This window comes from Mesoplodon densirostris, chromosome 3 (genome assembly GCF_025265405.1).
Source record: "Mesoplodon densirostris isolate mMesDen1 chromosome 3, mMesDen1 primary haplotype, whole genome shotgun sequence".
NCBI lineage: Eukaryota > Metazoa > Chordata > Mammalia > Artiodactyla > Ziphiidae > Mesoplodon > Mesoplodon densirostris.
This window is the reverse complement of record NC_082663.1, coordinates 118,110,225-118,127,180: the sequence shown is the minus strand read 5'-3', so window position 1 is coordinate 118,127,180 and position 16,956 is coordinate 118,110,225. Positions and strand designations below refer to the sequence as shown.

Here is a 16,956-nt window from a genome sequence, read left to right as displayed (position 1 = left end):
CACAGAGCTACACAGCTGAGAAATAAAAAGATCCACAATGTATTTTTAGGAATCTTCTGACTTTTAAAAATCCAAGAAAACTCGAAGTAGCAAGGCTGTCTACAACAAACTTCGTATATGTCTAAATCTCCTTGGCAAAGTGTCTCCCAGAGAGAATTGAAACTATCCTGGTAGCTATAGTGGGCAGGCAGACAGCCGACCCTGGGATCTGCTTATTCTTGCTTACCTGGCCTTGTTTCCAACACTCCCGGAAGATCTTCCAGTTGTTTTTGTTGCTGGGGTCATGGAGACACAGAAGTCTTCCATCACAGAGCCAGGAGTGAGAGGTATGGGGGTCCAGCACATTTAACCCCATCACCATCTCCTTCACTTCCTTTTGGGTATCAGTCAAGTTACAGGCCCGCTTTGCAGCATCTGAGGTTTTCTTATTTTCTACCACTGAGGCAATGATGTGGTCAAGGAAGTTGGGTAGGCTGGCCTTGTTCTTCACTCCCTGCCAGACACAAACCCATCAGGTTAGTATGACTGAGGCACCATCAGTAGAGTATTCAAAAACAGTCTCACAGTTATATTCACACGGAGTTCTGATCTACCTGATTAAATTTCATAAAAGTTATTGTAAAGTCTTTTGTAGTTGGAGGGGGGAGCCTAGTAAGTCACTATCTTACATTTCCCTAGCCTTCATATTTTGCTTTATATTTATGGGGAAAAAGTACAGAAAGGTCCCCTCTACTGCAGGAGATCTGAGACCTAAGAAATGTCTTTGGCATTCAGCCCCATTTTAAGCATATGCACGTAGACTGCAGGGATCACAAAATGCTGTAACTGAGTGAGAAAGATCATTTATTTTGAGGGTTACACATTTTTTTTGGCCAGCATGCCCAAGGGATATACTTCAATTAAGTAACTGAGGTGACTTATCAAGGCAGTGATTTTTTTTTTACCAGGGAGTGTACCCCAATAAACAGTTGTACCAGAGTACCCAAGATAACTGTATATTCTGAAAGCAGTCTCCTACTCCCCAATCCGTCCCCTACCAAGAATCTCTCATTTGTTTCAGCTGGTGGGAAAGCTCAGGCCCAGAGATGAAAGTGACATACCTAAGGTCATAGAAGTGAAGGAAGGGGAGGGCTTTTGTTAACTTGATAACACAATGTCTGAAGTATCACTAATCATGATCTCTACAGAGTATATGTAATCATATAACATCCTGGGGAAATTTAAAAAGAAAAAGGAGAACTGGGAGTTGGAGCAGGACAAATAAGACAGAGCTCAAAGTAATTTTTTTGGTCATTTATCCAAAAGAGAAACAAATAACCCACATTGTACAAGGCTCAACCACCCACAGTTCATCAAATTTCAGTCATTAGTCATAAAATAGAATGAGAAACATATTTGTGTACTTGTTTGAAATGATCTCTGAAATACATAAACTGAAAATACAAAAGCAATGTATAAAAACATCTGTGTAAAAAGTGGGGGGGAACTATATACATATTTTAATATCACTGAAAGGACAATCATGAAACAGTGGTCACCTACAGAAAGGGAGGCAACAGTGGGAAGGAGACTTTTCACTGTATTTTTAAAATTTAAATTTTGTACGTTTTGAATTTATTAGTTCAGTAAATGCTTACGAAATACTTATGTATCAAACATTGTGGCACTAGGGATACAGTCGTGAATAAAACAGACAAAAATGGGGAATTCCCTGGCAGTCTAGTGGTTAGGACTCTACTTCCACTGCTGGGGAACTGGGTTCGATCCCTGGTTGGGGAACTAAGATCCTGAAAGCTGTGCAGCACAAAAAAACCAAAAAGACAAAACACAGACAAAAATGCCTTTAAGTGGAGGTGAGGCAGAAAATAAATCAAACACAGCAAGTCAGATGGTAATAAGTGTTATGGAAAAAGTGCAGGGCTTCCCTGGTGGCTCACCGGTTAAGAATCTGCCTGCCAATGCAGGGGATACGGGTTCGAGCCCTGGTCTGGGAAGATCCCACATGCCACGGAGCAACTAAGCCCGTGTGCCATACTACTGAGCCTGCACTCTAGAGCCTGTGAGCCACGACTACTGAGCTCAGGTGCCACAACTACTGAAGCCCACGCACCTAGAGCCCATGCTCCGCAACAAGAGAAGCCACTGAAATGAGAAGCCTGCGCACCGCAAGGAAGAGTAGCCCCCACTCGCCACAACTAGAGAAAGCCCTGCGCAGCAACAAAGACCCAATGCAGCCAAAAAAAAAAAAAAAAAAAAAAAAAAAAAAAGAAGTGCAGAGGAAACAGATATGAGTGGAGGATGGGAGTAGAATGGACTTTTAAGGGTGATCTAAGAAGAAGTCTTACTGAAGAGGTGACATTTCAGGAGGGAGGAGAGGAAGTTGATTAAGAAGCAGGCCATGTTGTGACATGGGAAAGAGAGCTCTCGGTGGAGAAAAAGACAAGTGCAAAGGCTCTGAAGAGAGAGCATGCCTGGCCATGTTCAAGAAACAGCAAGAAGGTGGGTGTGGCCAGAGCAGAGTGAACAAGAGGGAGAGTGGTAGTTGAAGTCAGGGAAGTGAGGGGAAGATAGGGCTGGAACGTTATAGTCCACTGAAAGGACTCTGCTTTTATTATGAAATTGGAAGCCCTTGAAAGATTTTAGGCAGAGGTGATATAATGTGACATATCTTAAAAGGACCACTCTAGCTGCTCTGTGTAGAAAGGGAAGAAATACAGAGGACCTGTAAGGAGTTTACTAGAAAAATTCAAGCAAGAGAGGATGTTGACTCAGACTAGAGAGGAAGCAGTGGAGCTGATGAGAAATGGGTGCACTCTGAATACATTCTGATGATCAAACTGAAAGGTTATGCTAACAGATTAGATACGAAATGTGAGAGGGGAGTCCCAAAAGACTCCAAGATTTTTCGCCGAGCAATTGGAAGCCACTGACCAAGAGAAGTAAAAAATAAAGGAGATGCAGGCTCACGGGCAGAAGAACAGGAGTGTGGTTTTAGAGGTGTTAGGTTTGAGGCGTCTATTAGATACCCAAGAGAGTACAATATGAGCGTACTGCCTACGTTTAGAAAAAATTTAATGTCTGTTATTGTCAAGAAAATAAAGTGATTCCTGCTGATGATTAAAAAACTTCAGTCTCAATTTCTACTGACTTCCTAACATGGCACAAAAGGTTTACTACTTAAAAGGATCTCAAACATTCCCAAAACTTAATATAAAGAAAGATCTTGCCAGCTGGACTGATAATGTGGAGGACACAGGTCAGTCATATACCCTCTAACCCAGTTATCAGATCTCTGATGGCTCTTTCATGGAAAAGCAGCAAAGCCTAGAGTTGTAGAGAGGACACTTACTGCTGAGGATGTAGAGAAGACCGGGGGGAAGGGTATGCCTGTGTCCAAGGGGGTTTGAGGAAGCTTTCCGGGCCCGGAGTGGAGGAGGTCTCGAAGGCTAGAGCCTTCAGTTTTGTTGTTGGAGGCAGTGGGACCCAGTAACAGACTGTTAAAAAGCTTTGGAGTCAACGGAGAGACCTTTGCAGTGGAGTTGAATGAGTCCAGCCCAAAGGGTGAATGAGACTCTTTACTGAGCACCGACCTCAGGGACCCTGCTTCTGTAAGAACATAACCAGGAATAGCATTAGGCACAAGGAATACCCAGCAGGCAACTGACTCCTAAAAATCAGCCAAGTGGGAAAGAGGAAAGACTTTCCCCTCCCCTGCCCCCCAAACTACGTACGGCTTGTCTGGGCCAAGCCTGACGAGCTATGACTATGGCAGGTCTCATGGCCAAGGAGAAGCTCTCCTACTTCTTCCTTTCTTTTCCAGATCTGGATTTCAAACTTCCTTTTGTTCCCATCCATCTTTCGTTTCCCTCACTTTCTAAGACAGTGTTTCTTCAAGTGGGTCTCCAGAATACTTGTATTAGAATCACCTGGAGTGCTTGTTAAAAATGGAGAATCTTGGTCTTACTCCAAGAGATTTTCACTTAATAGTTCTGGTGGGGCACAGGAATCTGCATTTTTAACGATTTGCCAGGTGATTTTGTGCCCACTGAAAAACAAGTCTAGCCCTCCTGGCTAGTAATACTGGCTATCAGGGCCATTTGGGAAGCTTGTTAAAAATCTTATATCGATTCTGACTAAAGAGGTTTGGGGTAGAACCCAGCCATGTGCCTTTTTTAAAAAGCTCCACTTCTAGAAAGAAGTGGAAAGAGATTCCCTCATTTTACATGATCAGCCAGAGAAAGCAAGTGGCATGTTTCAAAAATGTGGATGGTAATGTGTGAGTTTGAAGAATCCCAGAATAACTCAAGTGTTCCACCCACAGGCAGGGCAGAGGCTTGTGTTAATCTCACCTTTTGTTTCTTCCTTAGCCTTCTGAGTTGCTAAATCCGCCAACCAGTGCAGGGCAGAGGAAGGTGGGCCTGTGTCAGGGCAAGGGGGCCTGATGGCTTTTAGCTCACTATTGCTATTTGACGCCGAACTGTCTGCTTTCAGAGGCTCGTCAGATCTGATGTCAGTACTGTCGGCTTTGGCAACATGGTCAGTCTCTGGTTGTGTTACCGATGCAGTTCCTCCTCCACCTGAGAAGGTGGTTTCATTTCCAGAAGAGGCACTAGGGTTTATGCTAGGAAGCTATAGCACAGAACGCCAACATGGTTAAAGTTTTGTCCTTGTGTAGAAAAAATACAATGCAAATAGTAATGACAGCTGACACTAAACAGGTCTGGGAAAGCAACTGTCCCATAAACTGCTATTTCACTCATTCATTAATTTAACATATATTTGTTGAGTCCTACAATGTGACAGAAACTATGCTAGGTTCTGTGGAAAGAGCACTGAACAAGACTTGAAAATAAAACAGCGTTTTTGGGCCTCCCTGGTGGCGCAAGTGGTTGAGAGTCCGCCTGCCGATGCAGGGGATACGGGTTCGTGCCCCGGTCTGGGAGGATCCCATATGCCGCGGAGCGGCTGGGCCCGTGAGCCATGGCCGCTGAGCCTGCGCGTCCGGAGCCTGCGCGTCCGGAGCCTGCGCGTCCGGAGCCTGTGCTCCGCAACGGGGGAGGCCACAACAGTGAGAGGCCCGCATACCGCAAAAAAAAAAAAAATAAAATAAAATAAAACAGCGTTTTTGTTTGGCATGCCTGAGGCTCAAATTCTGCACTGGCAAATTGGTGATTGAACTTGACTGCATAGAGCTGTTCTGAGGATTAAATGAGATAGTACTGATATATGCAAAGAGCTCAGCATAGTGTCTGGCACACATAAATGCTCAATAAAATGGTTATTATTCTATTATTGAATTTTCCAGATGATTTGATCTAATATGTCAACTCTACTGAAAAGATATTTTGAGATCTCTCAGCATTAATCCCTGTACCTCTTATTGATCATGTGTAGCATTCATGGAAAGCCCTCCGAATGTAAGAGGTGTGTGTGTGGTTTTTTTCTTTTTTTTAAAATAGCCTCTTATTCAAAATAGTCACCATCACACCAGAATGACCTCCACCTCTGACAGAGCAATGAGAAAATCACTGCCTCTCTGTGAAGGCTTAGGACTGCTTTCAGGGTAGAATGATCCCAGATCAGCAGGCTAATATTCATATTTCTTTCCTCAGTACCTAACATGACAAGGCAGGGATCATGCATACAGATAGGATTGTATTCCTAGTGACGTTTTCTATACTCTTCACCTACACAAGGAACCTGAGGTACAAATCTTGACAAGATGCAAAGAATCTCTTTGTGCTATTAATCAAACAAGCCTGAATTGGTTTTAAAGACACAGGAAGAGAAACTCATACCAGTCAGGGGGAATTTAAATCCCTTGAGTAACTTCTGGGGCTCTCTCTAGACAGGCCTCCCCATCCCCTAATTCCCCAGGAATCTAACAGTAGCCTGGGACAACAGAGGTGAAAATGAGGCACTTCCTGGTACAAAGAACTTGAGTTTCTCTCAGTTGTACCTATACACACCACTTTACCTGTGACATCCCATTAGTGACAGCAGGTCTCAACACAGATTTGTTCTGCCGGCTAATACAAGGGCAGTTTGCTTTAATTCCCCACTTGCCCCGGGCAGCATGTACCATGTCTCCAATATTGTAAAGAGCTGGAAAAAAAATAACAATTAACCTTAGAATAATTGTATGTGCCAGGTATTGTGCTAAAGACCTTATTTACATTATCTCTCTCAAGCTTTACCACATTTCAATGAGGTAGCAGCTTGTACCCTCAATTTTCTTTTTTTAAAGCTTTTTAAAAAAAAATTTTATTTATTTTTTATTTTTGGGTGCGTTGGGTCTTCATTGCTGTGTGTGGGCTTCCTCTGGTTGCGGGGCTACTCTTCGTTGTGGTGTGCGGGCTTCTCATTGCGGTGGCTTCTCTTGTGGAGCACGGGCTCTAGGCGCGTGGGCTTCAGTAGTTGTGGCACGCGGGCTCAGTAGTTGTGGCTCGCAGGCTCTAGAGCGCAGGCTCAGTAGTTGTGGCGCACAGGTTTAGCTGCTCTGAGACATGTGGGATCTTCCTGGACCAGGGCTCGAACCCTTGTCCCCTGTATTGGCAGGAGGATTCTTAACCACTGCGCCACCAGGGAAGCCCAGTACCCTCAATTTTTGATGATGAAACTGAGACTCAGAGAAGTTAGGTTATTTGCTTAAGTACATAAAGTTGGTAAATGAAAGTACCGAGACTTTAACCCAGGTCTATCTAGCAAGTTCTGTGCACGCTTAACCACTAAGCTACACTCCCTCCCTCCTCTAGTAAACGTTAACAAGGTGTCCTTTAGCAGAAACTCTAGGGGTAGATTCCCTATTGTTCAAGCGTATGTAAACATTTTGAATTGTATACTTTTTACTGTAAGTTATACCTAAAAAAAAAAATAGACCAATGTAAACTTTACACAAACATTTAACCAATGCTTAGATCAGCAGGGAGCAGGCATCTGACCACTGCACTCAGGGAGCTCTTCTGCTCAGATGCACTGGGTTATAAAGATCCAGGGGGTGGCTCCCCAAAGTGGAGAAGAATATAGGCAGAGGATTCACCAACTTCAGTGTGTGTATGTTAATGGAACTGTGGAAGCTGGAAACAGACTATCTGGAGGAATCAAAGAAGTAAGCTGCCACAAGACCATTCATTCCTACTGTTAAGCTGCCTTCTTCATGGATTCAAGAGCTTTGATTAGCTTCAGCTGGATTCTTATAAACCTAGAACCAAAGGTCTTTCTGGAAGCCAGGGGACTGGCTTTTTCTTTCTTTCTTTTTTTTTTTTGCTGGGCCACATGGCTTGTGAGATCTTAGTTCCCCGACCACGGACTGAACCCAGGCCCTCGGCAGTGAGAGCACAGCGTCTTAACCACTGGACCACCAGAGAATTCCCGGACTGACTTTTTCTATTCTGGTCCTGCCGACCATAGGAATGTAAAATGACATCTGAAAAGCAACCAACCCCTCCACCCAGAAAGGTGAGGCAAAGTGGGTGCAGTGGCTGCATACAATCTAACATTTCTGAAGATTCAAATTCTCAGGGAAATCTAGTGAGGCTTGAAAAGACTCAAGCTGAGATAAACCATTTTACCAAATATTATGGTGTGTAAATTATAGCTCAATTAAAAACATCTTTTTTCCCCCACCAAATCTAAAAAAGGAATTCCTTTACCTGTGCCAGGGATGATCTGTGTGGGCATGAGATTCTCTGGTTCATGGGACTGCCCCTTTGCACACTTCAACCAGGAGAAAACCTCTTCATCACCTATCTCTTCTGTCTCTGAAACAGAAATGAAATGACTTTACTTATTTTATGAGGGTCACAAGATGTATCTCTCTCAGTAAGTCAGAGTTTCAGACTTTACAGGCCAATTTTTTCATAGGTCAAAGAAGATAACAGCTAACTTTTAAAAATACTGCTGGGCTTCCCTGGTGGCGCAGTGGTTGAGAGTCTGCCTGCCGATGCAGGGGACACGGGTTCGTGCCCTGGTCTGGGAAGATCCCACATGCCGCAGAGCAGCTAGGCCTGTGAGCCATGGCCGCTGAGCCTGCGCGTCTGGAGCCTGTGCTCCTCAACGGGAGAGGCCACAACAGTGAGAGGCCCGCGTACCGCAAAAATAAATAAATAAATAAATAAAAATACTGCTACACTGAGGTATAATTTACATAAAATTAATTCAACAATTTAAAGTGTACACTTCGATGAATTTAGACAAATGTATATAGTTGTAGAAACAGTACTACATTCAGGATTTACAACTTTTCTATCCCTTCATAAAGTTCCCTTCAGCCTTTTACAGTCAATACCCTTTCCTCAACCCCTGGCCACCAACGACCAACTTTCTAACACTAAAGTTTTGCTTCTTCTAGAATTTCATATCACTGGAAACATATGGTATGTCATTTGTCATTTGTGTTGGGCTTCTTTCATTTAGCAGTGATTTTGAGATTCATCCATATTGTTGCATTTATCAGTAATTCATATCTTTTTATGTCTGAGTGCTGTTCCATAGTATGGATGTACCTTATTGTGTTTACCCACTTAGCAGCTGGTAAATAGTTGGATTGTTTCCCATTATTGGCTATTATGAATAAAGTGCTACAAACATTCAAGTACAAGCCTTTGTGTGGACATATTTTCATTTCTCTTGGAAATACCTAGAAGTGGAATGCTAGTTTATGTCTAAATTTATAAAGAAATGGCTATACTGTTTTCCAAAGTGATGCTACCAAATTGCATTACCATCAGCAACGTTTAATAAGTTTTAGTTGCTCTATATCCTTGACAGCACTTTTGTACTCTCAGTTTAAAAAATTTTAGCCATCCTAGTGGGGTTGGTGGTTTCTCATTATGGTTTTAATTTTTATTTCCCTAGTAAGTAATGATAGTTTTTCCCCATGTGTTTATTTTCCATTGATCTATCTTCTTTGATGAAGTATCTGTTCAAATATTTTGCCCATTTAAAAACTGGGTTTTGGTGGGGATTTCCCTGGTGGTGCAGTGGTTAAGAATCCGCCTGCTAACGCAGGGGACACGAGTTTGAGCCCTGGTCCGGGAAGATCCCACATGTTGCAGAGCAGCTAAGCCCATGCACCACAACTACTGAGCCCGCGTGCCACAGCTCCTGAAGCCCACGTACCTAGAGCCTGTGCTCCGCAACGAGAAGCCACTGCAATGAGAAGCCTGCGCACCGCAATGAAGAGTAGCCCCCGCTCTCCACAGCTAGAGAAAGCCTGAGAGCAGCAACAAAGACCCAACTCAGCCAAAAATAAATAAATTTAAAAAGTAAAAAAAAAACAACTGCGTTTTTTGTCTTCTTGTTATTGAGTTTTAAGAGGTCTTTATTATAGATTCAAGTTCTTCAGCAAATATGTGATCAGCAAATCTTTTCTCCCACTATGTGGCTTGCCTTTTCATTTACTCAATGTCTTTTGAAGAGCAGTTTTCAAATTTGATATTAATTTTTCTTTTGTTTTTTGTGTCTTATCTAAGAAATATTTATCTAACCCAAGGACACAAAGGTCTTCTATTTTTTTCCTAGAGGTTTTAGAGTTTTAACTTTTATGTTTAGGTCTATGATTTACTAGAGTTAATTTTTTGTATATAATGTGAATAAAAATAGTTCATTTATTTGAATATGTATATACAGTCATTTCAGTACCATTTGTGAAAGGACTATCTTTTTCCATTCAATTACCTTGGCACCTTTGCAGCTAATCAGTTGAATGTATATGAGTGGGTTTACTTCTAGACTCTGTTCTGTTGTACTAACCATAGTGTTTTGATTCCTGTAGCTTTATACAAAGTCTTAAAATGTAGTAGTATAAATCCTCCAACTTCATTCTTCTTTTTCAAAAGTTTGGTTATTCTAGGTCATTTGTATTTCATATAAATTTTAGAAACAACTTGTCAATTTCTACAAAAAGTCCTATTGGGATTTTCATTGGAATTGCACTTAATTATAGATCAATTTGGAAGAACTGACATCTTAATATTCAATCTTCTATCCGTGAATACAGTACATCTCTCCATTTATTTATTTAGCACTTAATTTCTCTTAGCAATGTGTTGTAGTCTTCAGTACATGTATCTTTTACATATTTGCTAAATCTATCCCTAATTGTTCACTGACATCATACAGAAATAGAACTGAATTTTGTTATGTTGACTTTGTATCCTGCAATCTTGCTAAACTCATTTATTAGTTCTGGTAGCTTTATTGTAGATTTCTTGGGATTTTCTATATAGATGATCATGTCATCTGAGAATAAAAACCATTTTATTTCTTTCCAAGCTATGAGCCTTTTTAAAAAATTATTATTATGCTTTTCCTTGTCTTTTATTTCTTCATGCTGACCAGTAACTCCAGTTCAATGTTGAATAGAAGTTGTGATGAGTGGACATCCTTGCTTTGTACCTGATCTTAGGGGGGAAAATGCAGTCTTTCACATTATATAAGATGTCCCTATCTATACCTAGTTCAGTGTTTCAACTTTTCTTTATCATGCCCCCAAAAAACCTTCTTAGGCTTTTTTTTTTTGGTAATTGTGCTACCCACTCCAAGAAATCTGAATATAAGATACACTGTATATCTGTTTATTTGTACCATTTTTGGTTTCATTTTTCCACCTTTTGAATTAATTATTTTTTATAATATGATTTTGTTTCCATTTTTGGCTTAGCGGCTATATCTCTTAATTTTTTTGGTTTGTTTTAGAGTTTGTAGTATCTTTAACTTACCACAGTCTATCTTCAAATGCTATAACACTTGACAGTGTTAAGACCCTTATAAAACAGTACTTCCATTTTCCCCTCCTTTCCTTTGTGCTGTTATTACATATTTTAATTTTACTTAAATTATAAACCCCACAATACAGTTACTACTTTTGCTTTAAACAATTATCTTTTTAAAAGATTAAGAAAAAAAGTCTTATATGTACCTGCATATTTACCACATAGGATATTCTTCACTCCTTTGTGTTAATCCAAATTTCCACATTGTATCATTTTCTTCTGCCTGAGTAACTACCTTTAACTTTGTAGCATGGATCTGCTGGTGATGAATTCTATCATTTTATCCATGTCTGAAAAACTATTTCACTCTTGAAAGATATTTTCACTGGTATGAATTCTAGGTTAATAGGTTTGTTTTCAGCACCTTAAAATACTGTTCCATTGTCTCTGGCGTACAGGTTTCTGACAAGTTAGCTATCATTCTTATCTTTGTTACATAATGTGCCTTTTTTCATCTGGTGCTTTTCAGCTTTTCTCTTTGATTATGATGTGCTTTGGTGTGGTTTTCTTTTAATTTATTTATTATTTTTATTTATTTTTGCCTGCGTTGGGTCTTCGTTACCGTGCACAGGCTTTCTCTAGTTGTGGCGGGCGGGGGCTACTCTTCATTGCAGTGTGCAGGCTTCTCATTGCGGTGGCTTTGCTTGTTGCAGAGCACGGGCTCTAGGCGCACGGGCTTCAGTAGTTGTGGCCCATTGGCTCAGTAGTTGTAGCTCGTGGGCTCTAGAGCACAGGCTTGAAAGCTGTGGCGCACGGGCATAGTTGCTACACGGCATGTGGGATCTTCCCGGACCAGGGCTCAAACCTGTGTTCCCTGCATTGGCAGGCAGATTCTTAACCACTGCGCCACCAGGGAAGCCCCTGGTGTGGTTTTCTTTTTTTTGTTGTTGAATAAATCTATCTATCTATCTATCTGTTTATTTTTGGCTGTGTTGGGTCCTTGTTGCTGCACGGGGCTTTCTCTAGTCGCGGCGAATGGGTGCTACTCTTCGTTGCGGTGCGCGGGCTTCTCATTGTGGTGGCTTTTCATCGTGGTGGCTTCTCTTGTTGTGGAGCACGGGCTCTAGGTGCGCAGGCTTCAGTAGTTGTGGCACACGGGCTCAGTAGTTGTGGCTCGTGGGCTCTAGAGCACAGGCTCAGTAGTTGTGGCGCACGGGCTTAGTTGCTCCGTGGCATGTGGGACCTTCCCGGACCAGGGCTCAAACCCATGTCCCCTGCATTACCAGGCGATTCTTAACCACTGCGCCACCAGGGAAGCCCCGGTGTGGTTTTCTTAACGTATTTTCTGTTTGAGGATTATTGTTGGATTTGTGGTGTTATAGCTTTTACATCAAATTTGGAAAATTTTTTGCTTTATTTGTTCAAATATTTTTTCTGTCTCTGCCCTCCTGCCCTTTCTCTTTCTGGAACTCCATTTATAAATTTTGGAGACTGCCCAATATATCCTGTAGTTCAACAAGCCACTCTTATAAATTTCTTTCTTCTCTCTGTGCTTAGTTTTTATAGTTTCTATTGCTGTCTTCAAGCTCACTGTTTCTTCTGCAGTATCTAATCTGCCACCTAGTGTAATTTTTGGGGGGAGATATTTTTCATCTCAAGAAGTTTCATTTGGGTCTTTTACATGTCTTCTGTTTTTCTCATTGTGTTTTCCTTTATGTCCAAGCATATTTAAAAGTTTTATAATAGCTGTTTTAGGTCCTTGTACAATAATTCCATCACTACTGTCATTTCTGGATTTGTTCTACAGATCATTTTTTTTTTCTTTTTTCCAGATTATTGGTCTTATTATTCTGCTTTTCTGTATACCTGATCATTCTTCACTGAATGCAGAGCTTTGTGAGTTTTATGTTCAGAGTACTGGATTTTGTTGTAATCCTTTAAAGAATGTTTGGTTTTAGTGTGGCATATAACTAAGTAACTTGTAGATGAATTTGATCCTTCCAAGGCTTGCTTTACACTTCATTATGGCAGCTCCAGAGCAGCCTGTATTCTGGGACAACATTAGTCTTACTACTAAGGGTGTGACTCTTTTGAACTCTATCCAGTGTCTCTCCACTCTGGCTGGTGGGAATACAAACTGTCAGTTCTGTATACTACTCAGTTGATTGCCTTGAGGAAAGTTTCACCTTATGCATGTGCAGATCACCATAAGACAAAAAAAATTTAGATGATTTCTCCACAGATCTCTGGTGTTCTCTCTGTGAAGCTGTAACCTCTTCAGTACACTACCTTACTCTTCACAGATTCTGATCTCTGTCTCAACTCATGAGATTGCCAAACTCTATTTTAGTTGCCTTTCCCTGTGGTACAGGATGGAAACTGCCTCCAAGCAGTAAACTGGGGCAACTGTAAGATTCACCTTGTTTCTTCCCTTTTCTTAGGGAACACAGACTCAAACTGCCTGTTGTCTAATATCTGAAATTGTGGTTTCATATATTTTGTCTGGTTTTCTTGTTGTTTATGGCAGGAGGGCAATTTGTGCAGAAGTTTATCTTTCATGGGCAACAATGGAAGATCTTAGCTCCATTAACATGTAGAACCTAGTGGATGTGAGGCCCTGTGTTAACCACTTTACATACATCATCTCATTTAATCCTCAAAACAATGCTGTGAGGGACATACTCATATTATCTTTGTTTTATAGACAAGGAAACTGAGGTTCTGAGGGGTTAAGTAGCTAGCCCAAGATACCATAGTTGGTATAATAACATGTGCAAGTAGGATTCAGATCCTAGTAGCCTAAGCTCTAAAACCACTGTTACAGTGGTTACACTGTATCTTATAAGAGGGAAGAATGAGGAAGTGGTGGGCAATAAGGTAAAGCAAAAACAAAGTGAAGCAAAGGATTTGAATAGACATTTTTCCAAAGAAGATAAACATAGTGCCAATAAGCATATGAAAAGATGCTCAACATCAGTAGTCATCTGGGAAATGCAAGTCAAAACCACACAATGAGGGACTTCCCTGGTGGTGCAGTGGTTAAGAATCCACCTGCCAATGCAGGGGACACGGGTTCGAGCCCTGGTCCAGGAAGATCCCACATGCCATGGAGCAACTAAGCCTGTGCGCTGCAACTACTGAGCCTGTGCTCCAGAGCCCGCGAGCCATAACTACTGAAGCCCGCGCTCCACAACTACTGAAGCCTGTGCGCCTAGAGCCCATGCTCCGCAACAAGAGAAGCCACCACAATGAGAAGCCCGCGCACCACAACAAAGAGTAGCCCCCACTCGCTGCAACTAGAGAAAGCCCATGTGCAACAATGAAGACCCAATGCAGCCATAAATAAATAAATAAATAAATAAATAAATTTATTAAAAACACACACACACATAAAATGATATACTACTTCATAGCCACTATGATGGCTACAATTAAGGACATTTAATAACAAGTGTTGACAAGGATTTGGAAAAACTGAAATCCTCGTACGTTGCTGGTGGAATTATAAAATGGTGCAGCTACTCTGGAATACAGTTTGGCAGTTTCTGAAAGGGTTAAAAATAGAACTGCCATATGCCCCATCAGTTCCACTACTAGGTATATCCTCAAAAAAATGAAAACATATGTTCACACAAAAACTTGTACACAAATGTTCCTAGTGGCATTATTCATAACAGCCCAAAGTAGAAACAACCTAAATGTCCATCGACTGATGAATGGATGAAGAAAATGTAGTATATCATACAATGGAATATTACCTGGCAATACAAAGGAATGAATTAGGTGCTATAACATGGATGAAACTTTGAAACAGTACACTAAGTGAAAGAGGCCAGTCACAGAAGGCCAAATATTGTATGATTCCATTTATATGACATGTACAGAATAGGCAAATCTATATAGACAGTAAGTAGATTAGTGGTTACCAAGGCCTAAGGAGGGGGAGGAATGGGGAGTGACAGCTAATGGGTGTGAAGTTTGTTTTTGGAGCAGTGAGAACGAAATTACTATGTAACCTTGAGACTATACTATACTATGGTGATGACTATATAACCTTGAGAATATACTAAAAACCTTTGAACTGTACACTTTAAAAGGGTGAATTTTACAGCATATTAATTATATCTCAAAAAAAGATGTTATTAAAAAAAAACTAAACCAGGGAAGATGAAGATTTACTCTTCTTGGCTTGTTTTAACCTTCCCAGTTAGGCTGGAGTATTGGCAATTTTAAGACTTCACAATGTGACAAAACATAAATGAAGCTAAACAGCTAAAAAGGAGGCACAAACCCATTTCTGCTTCAATTTCCAAGTCCACACCTCCACTGACAGTTTACCTTTAGAACTACACAGGACAATATTTGCTCACCACTGCGTGGTCGGCTTTTCCTGAGCCTGTAACAGTCAAGGCAGACCCCAAATCCGCATTTGCGACAAACCCAGTGGATGTTGAAGAGAGTTGTTTCACATACATCACACATCTCCCGTACACCACGCACTGCTCGCTTCCATGCCACTTTCTCTGGTGGAAAAAGGAAGAGGAATACTGTTGGCACTGACCATCCTGAGCAACAGCAAAAGATCCCAGACCCACTGATTTCTACTCAAGTGTTTTGTCTAGCAATTAAACTCAAAGGTTCATGAAGTCTGTATTTCTATAACTGTAAGAGAAACAAAATACATGGAATTTCTAATATTTCTGAACAAGTGTCAATGAGAATGAATGCCACATGTTGTCATTTAAGATACTATAAAGTTTTCAATTTGGGGAATTTTGAAACAAGAGGATTCTTCTCTTAAAGTGTAGGGCATAATTTCATAGTACAATATTCTTTGGTCTAGAAATAGGGTACAGTATCTCATAGACACGGAAATATCATAAATGTCTGAAAAATGTGGGTTCTAGGTATGAAACACAACAACCAGTAGCACTTCATCTATTCACAAACCATCAAGTATCACTTACTAACACAAATTAGTTCAAAGCAAACTGAAAATATTCAGCGTGAATCAAACCCAAACGGGGATCAAAATGCAGATTATGACAACTGTGCTACAACAACGAAAGACAAACAGGGAAGGAATTTTTAGTTTGTTAACTGCCAAAGACTAAAAGAATGAGGACTGCTGGATACAGGTGTGGCTTCAGCTATTTAGTTTACTACAAAGAGAAGTTTTATCGGTCTTAATTCATCCATAGAAAATGCTACCTGCCACTCCTTCCACACCTCCCTTTAAGCAAAAGAAAATGAGTTTCCAACTAGAACTGACTGGAAGACAAGCAAGAGGGTGCCTTACGGTGTGGCTCCACCATCATCATGGCCTCCTTCTCAGACATCACAAGCTGGCAGAACTGGTCTCCAACGTTGGCAAGAATGTATTTTGAGGTTTCTAGGTCTATTCCTTCTGCTAGGGAGGAAGAGGGAATCCACAGGTTCATGGCATCAGGGTCACTTTGCTGGGGACTCAGAAACCCCTCCACTCGGAGTACCCCCTTTCGAGTGAAGATCAACCTGCGACAGGAAGGTACACAGTCAAATACATAGTAAATAGCAGCAACCATGCAAACCAACACACACTTAAAATCCTAGGACCTAAAAGAAATTAAATGAGACATAACAGGAATCAGACTGAGTTAAGAAATTTCACTGTATTAGACCAACACAGTATGCACTAATAGGAAGGCTTGTTAACACCTAGTACGTCTGGGTTCTTTAAAAAGCTGTCCCCAGAAATGTCCACCAGTTTCTCCAACCACCTGTTTCATACCAGCACCCACAGCACTGAATGTGACCAGAGGAAAATACAGAGCTATGCTCACTGTCACACTTGAAATTCATGTCTACTCACGTGAACCCTTAATATTGCCTGGCAGCCACAATACAGTTTCCTAGTGTGCTCCCTCTCCTAAATGCCTGTTTAATATCTTCTCCTTTCTTTTCAAACCTCCGATATTACTTTCCCCACAAGGACTTGCTAAGTATTTCACTGAAAAAATTCCGCAAGGAGCCAGAAGAGAATTCCCACAAGTTCCCACCACCACACTACCACACATTCTTGTCACTGGCCCCATGTACTCCATTTCATCTTCTGCTACTATGGATGAACTAGGTACCAGTGAAGACCAACCTCTTCACCTATGTTTTACATCCTATCCTCTTGCATAGGCATCCCTCCACTAATTCTCTCTTCTACATCATCTATTTTCCTCTCTACTGAATCACTCTTGTCAGTATTTGA

The 16,956-nt window shown here is 41.2% G+C and overlaps 1 protein-coding gene across 1 annotated transcript in view; it reads right to left on the bottom strand.

The window, feature by feature from the left end:
- Nucleotides 1–16,956, bottom strand: part of KDM3B (lysine demethylase 3B) — a 61,522-nt gene that overhangs the window by 8,654 nt on the left and 35,912 nt on the right. Inside the window, exons 10-16 of the mRNA XM_060093420.1 lie at nt 16,015–16,229; nt 15,086–15,238; nt 7,653–7,760; nt 5,978–6,105; nt 4,350–4,629; nt 3,350–3,606; nt 227–493 (exon numbers count right to left, since the gene is read on the bottom strand). Of these exons, the coding sequence (XP_059949403.1) occupies nt 227–493; nt 3,350–3,606; nt 4,350–4,629; nt 5,978–6,105; nt 7,653–7,760; nt 15,086–15,238; nt 16,015–16,229 (1,408 nt within the window). The remainder of the gene's footprint in view (nt 1–226; nt 494–3,349; nt 3,607–4,349; nt 4,630–5,977; nt 6,106–7,652; nt 7,761–15,085; nt 15,239–16,014; nt 16,230–16,956) is intronic.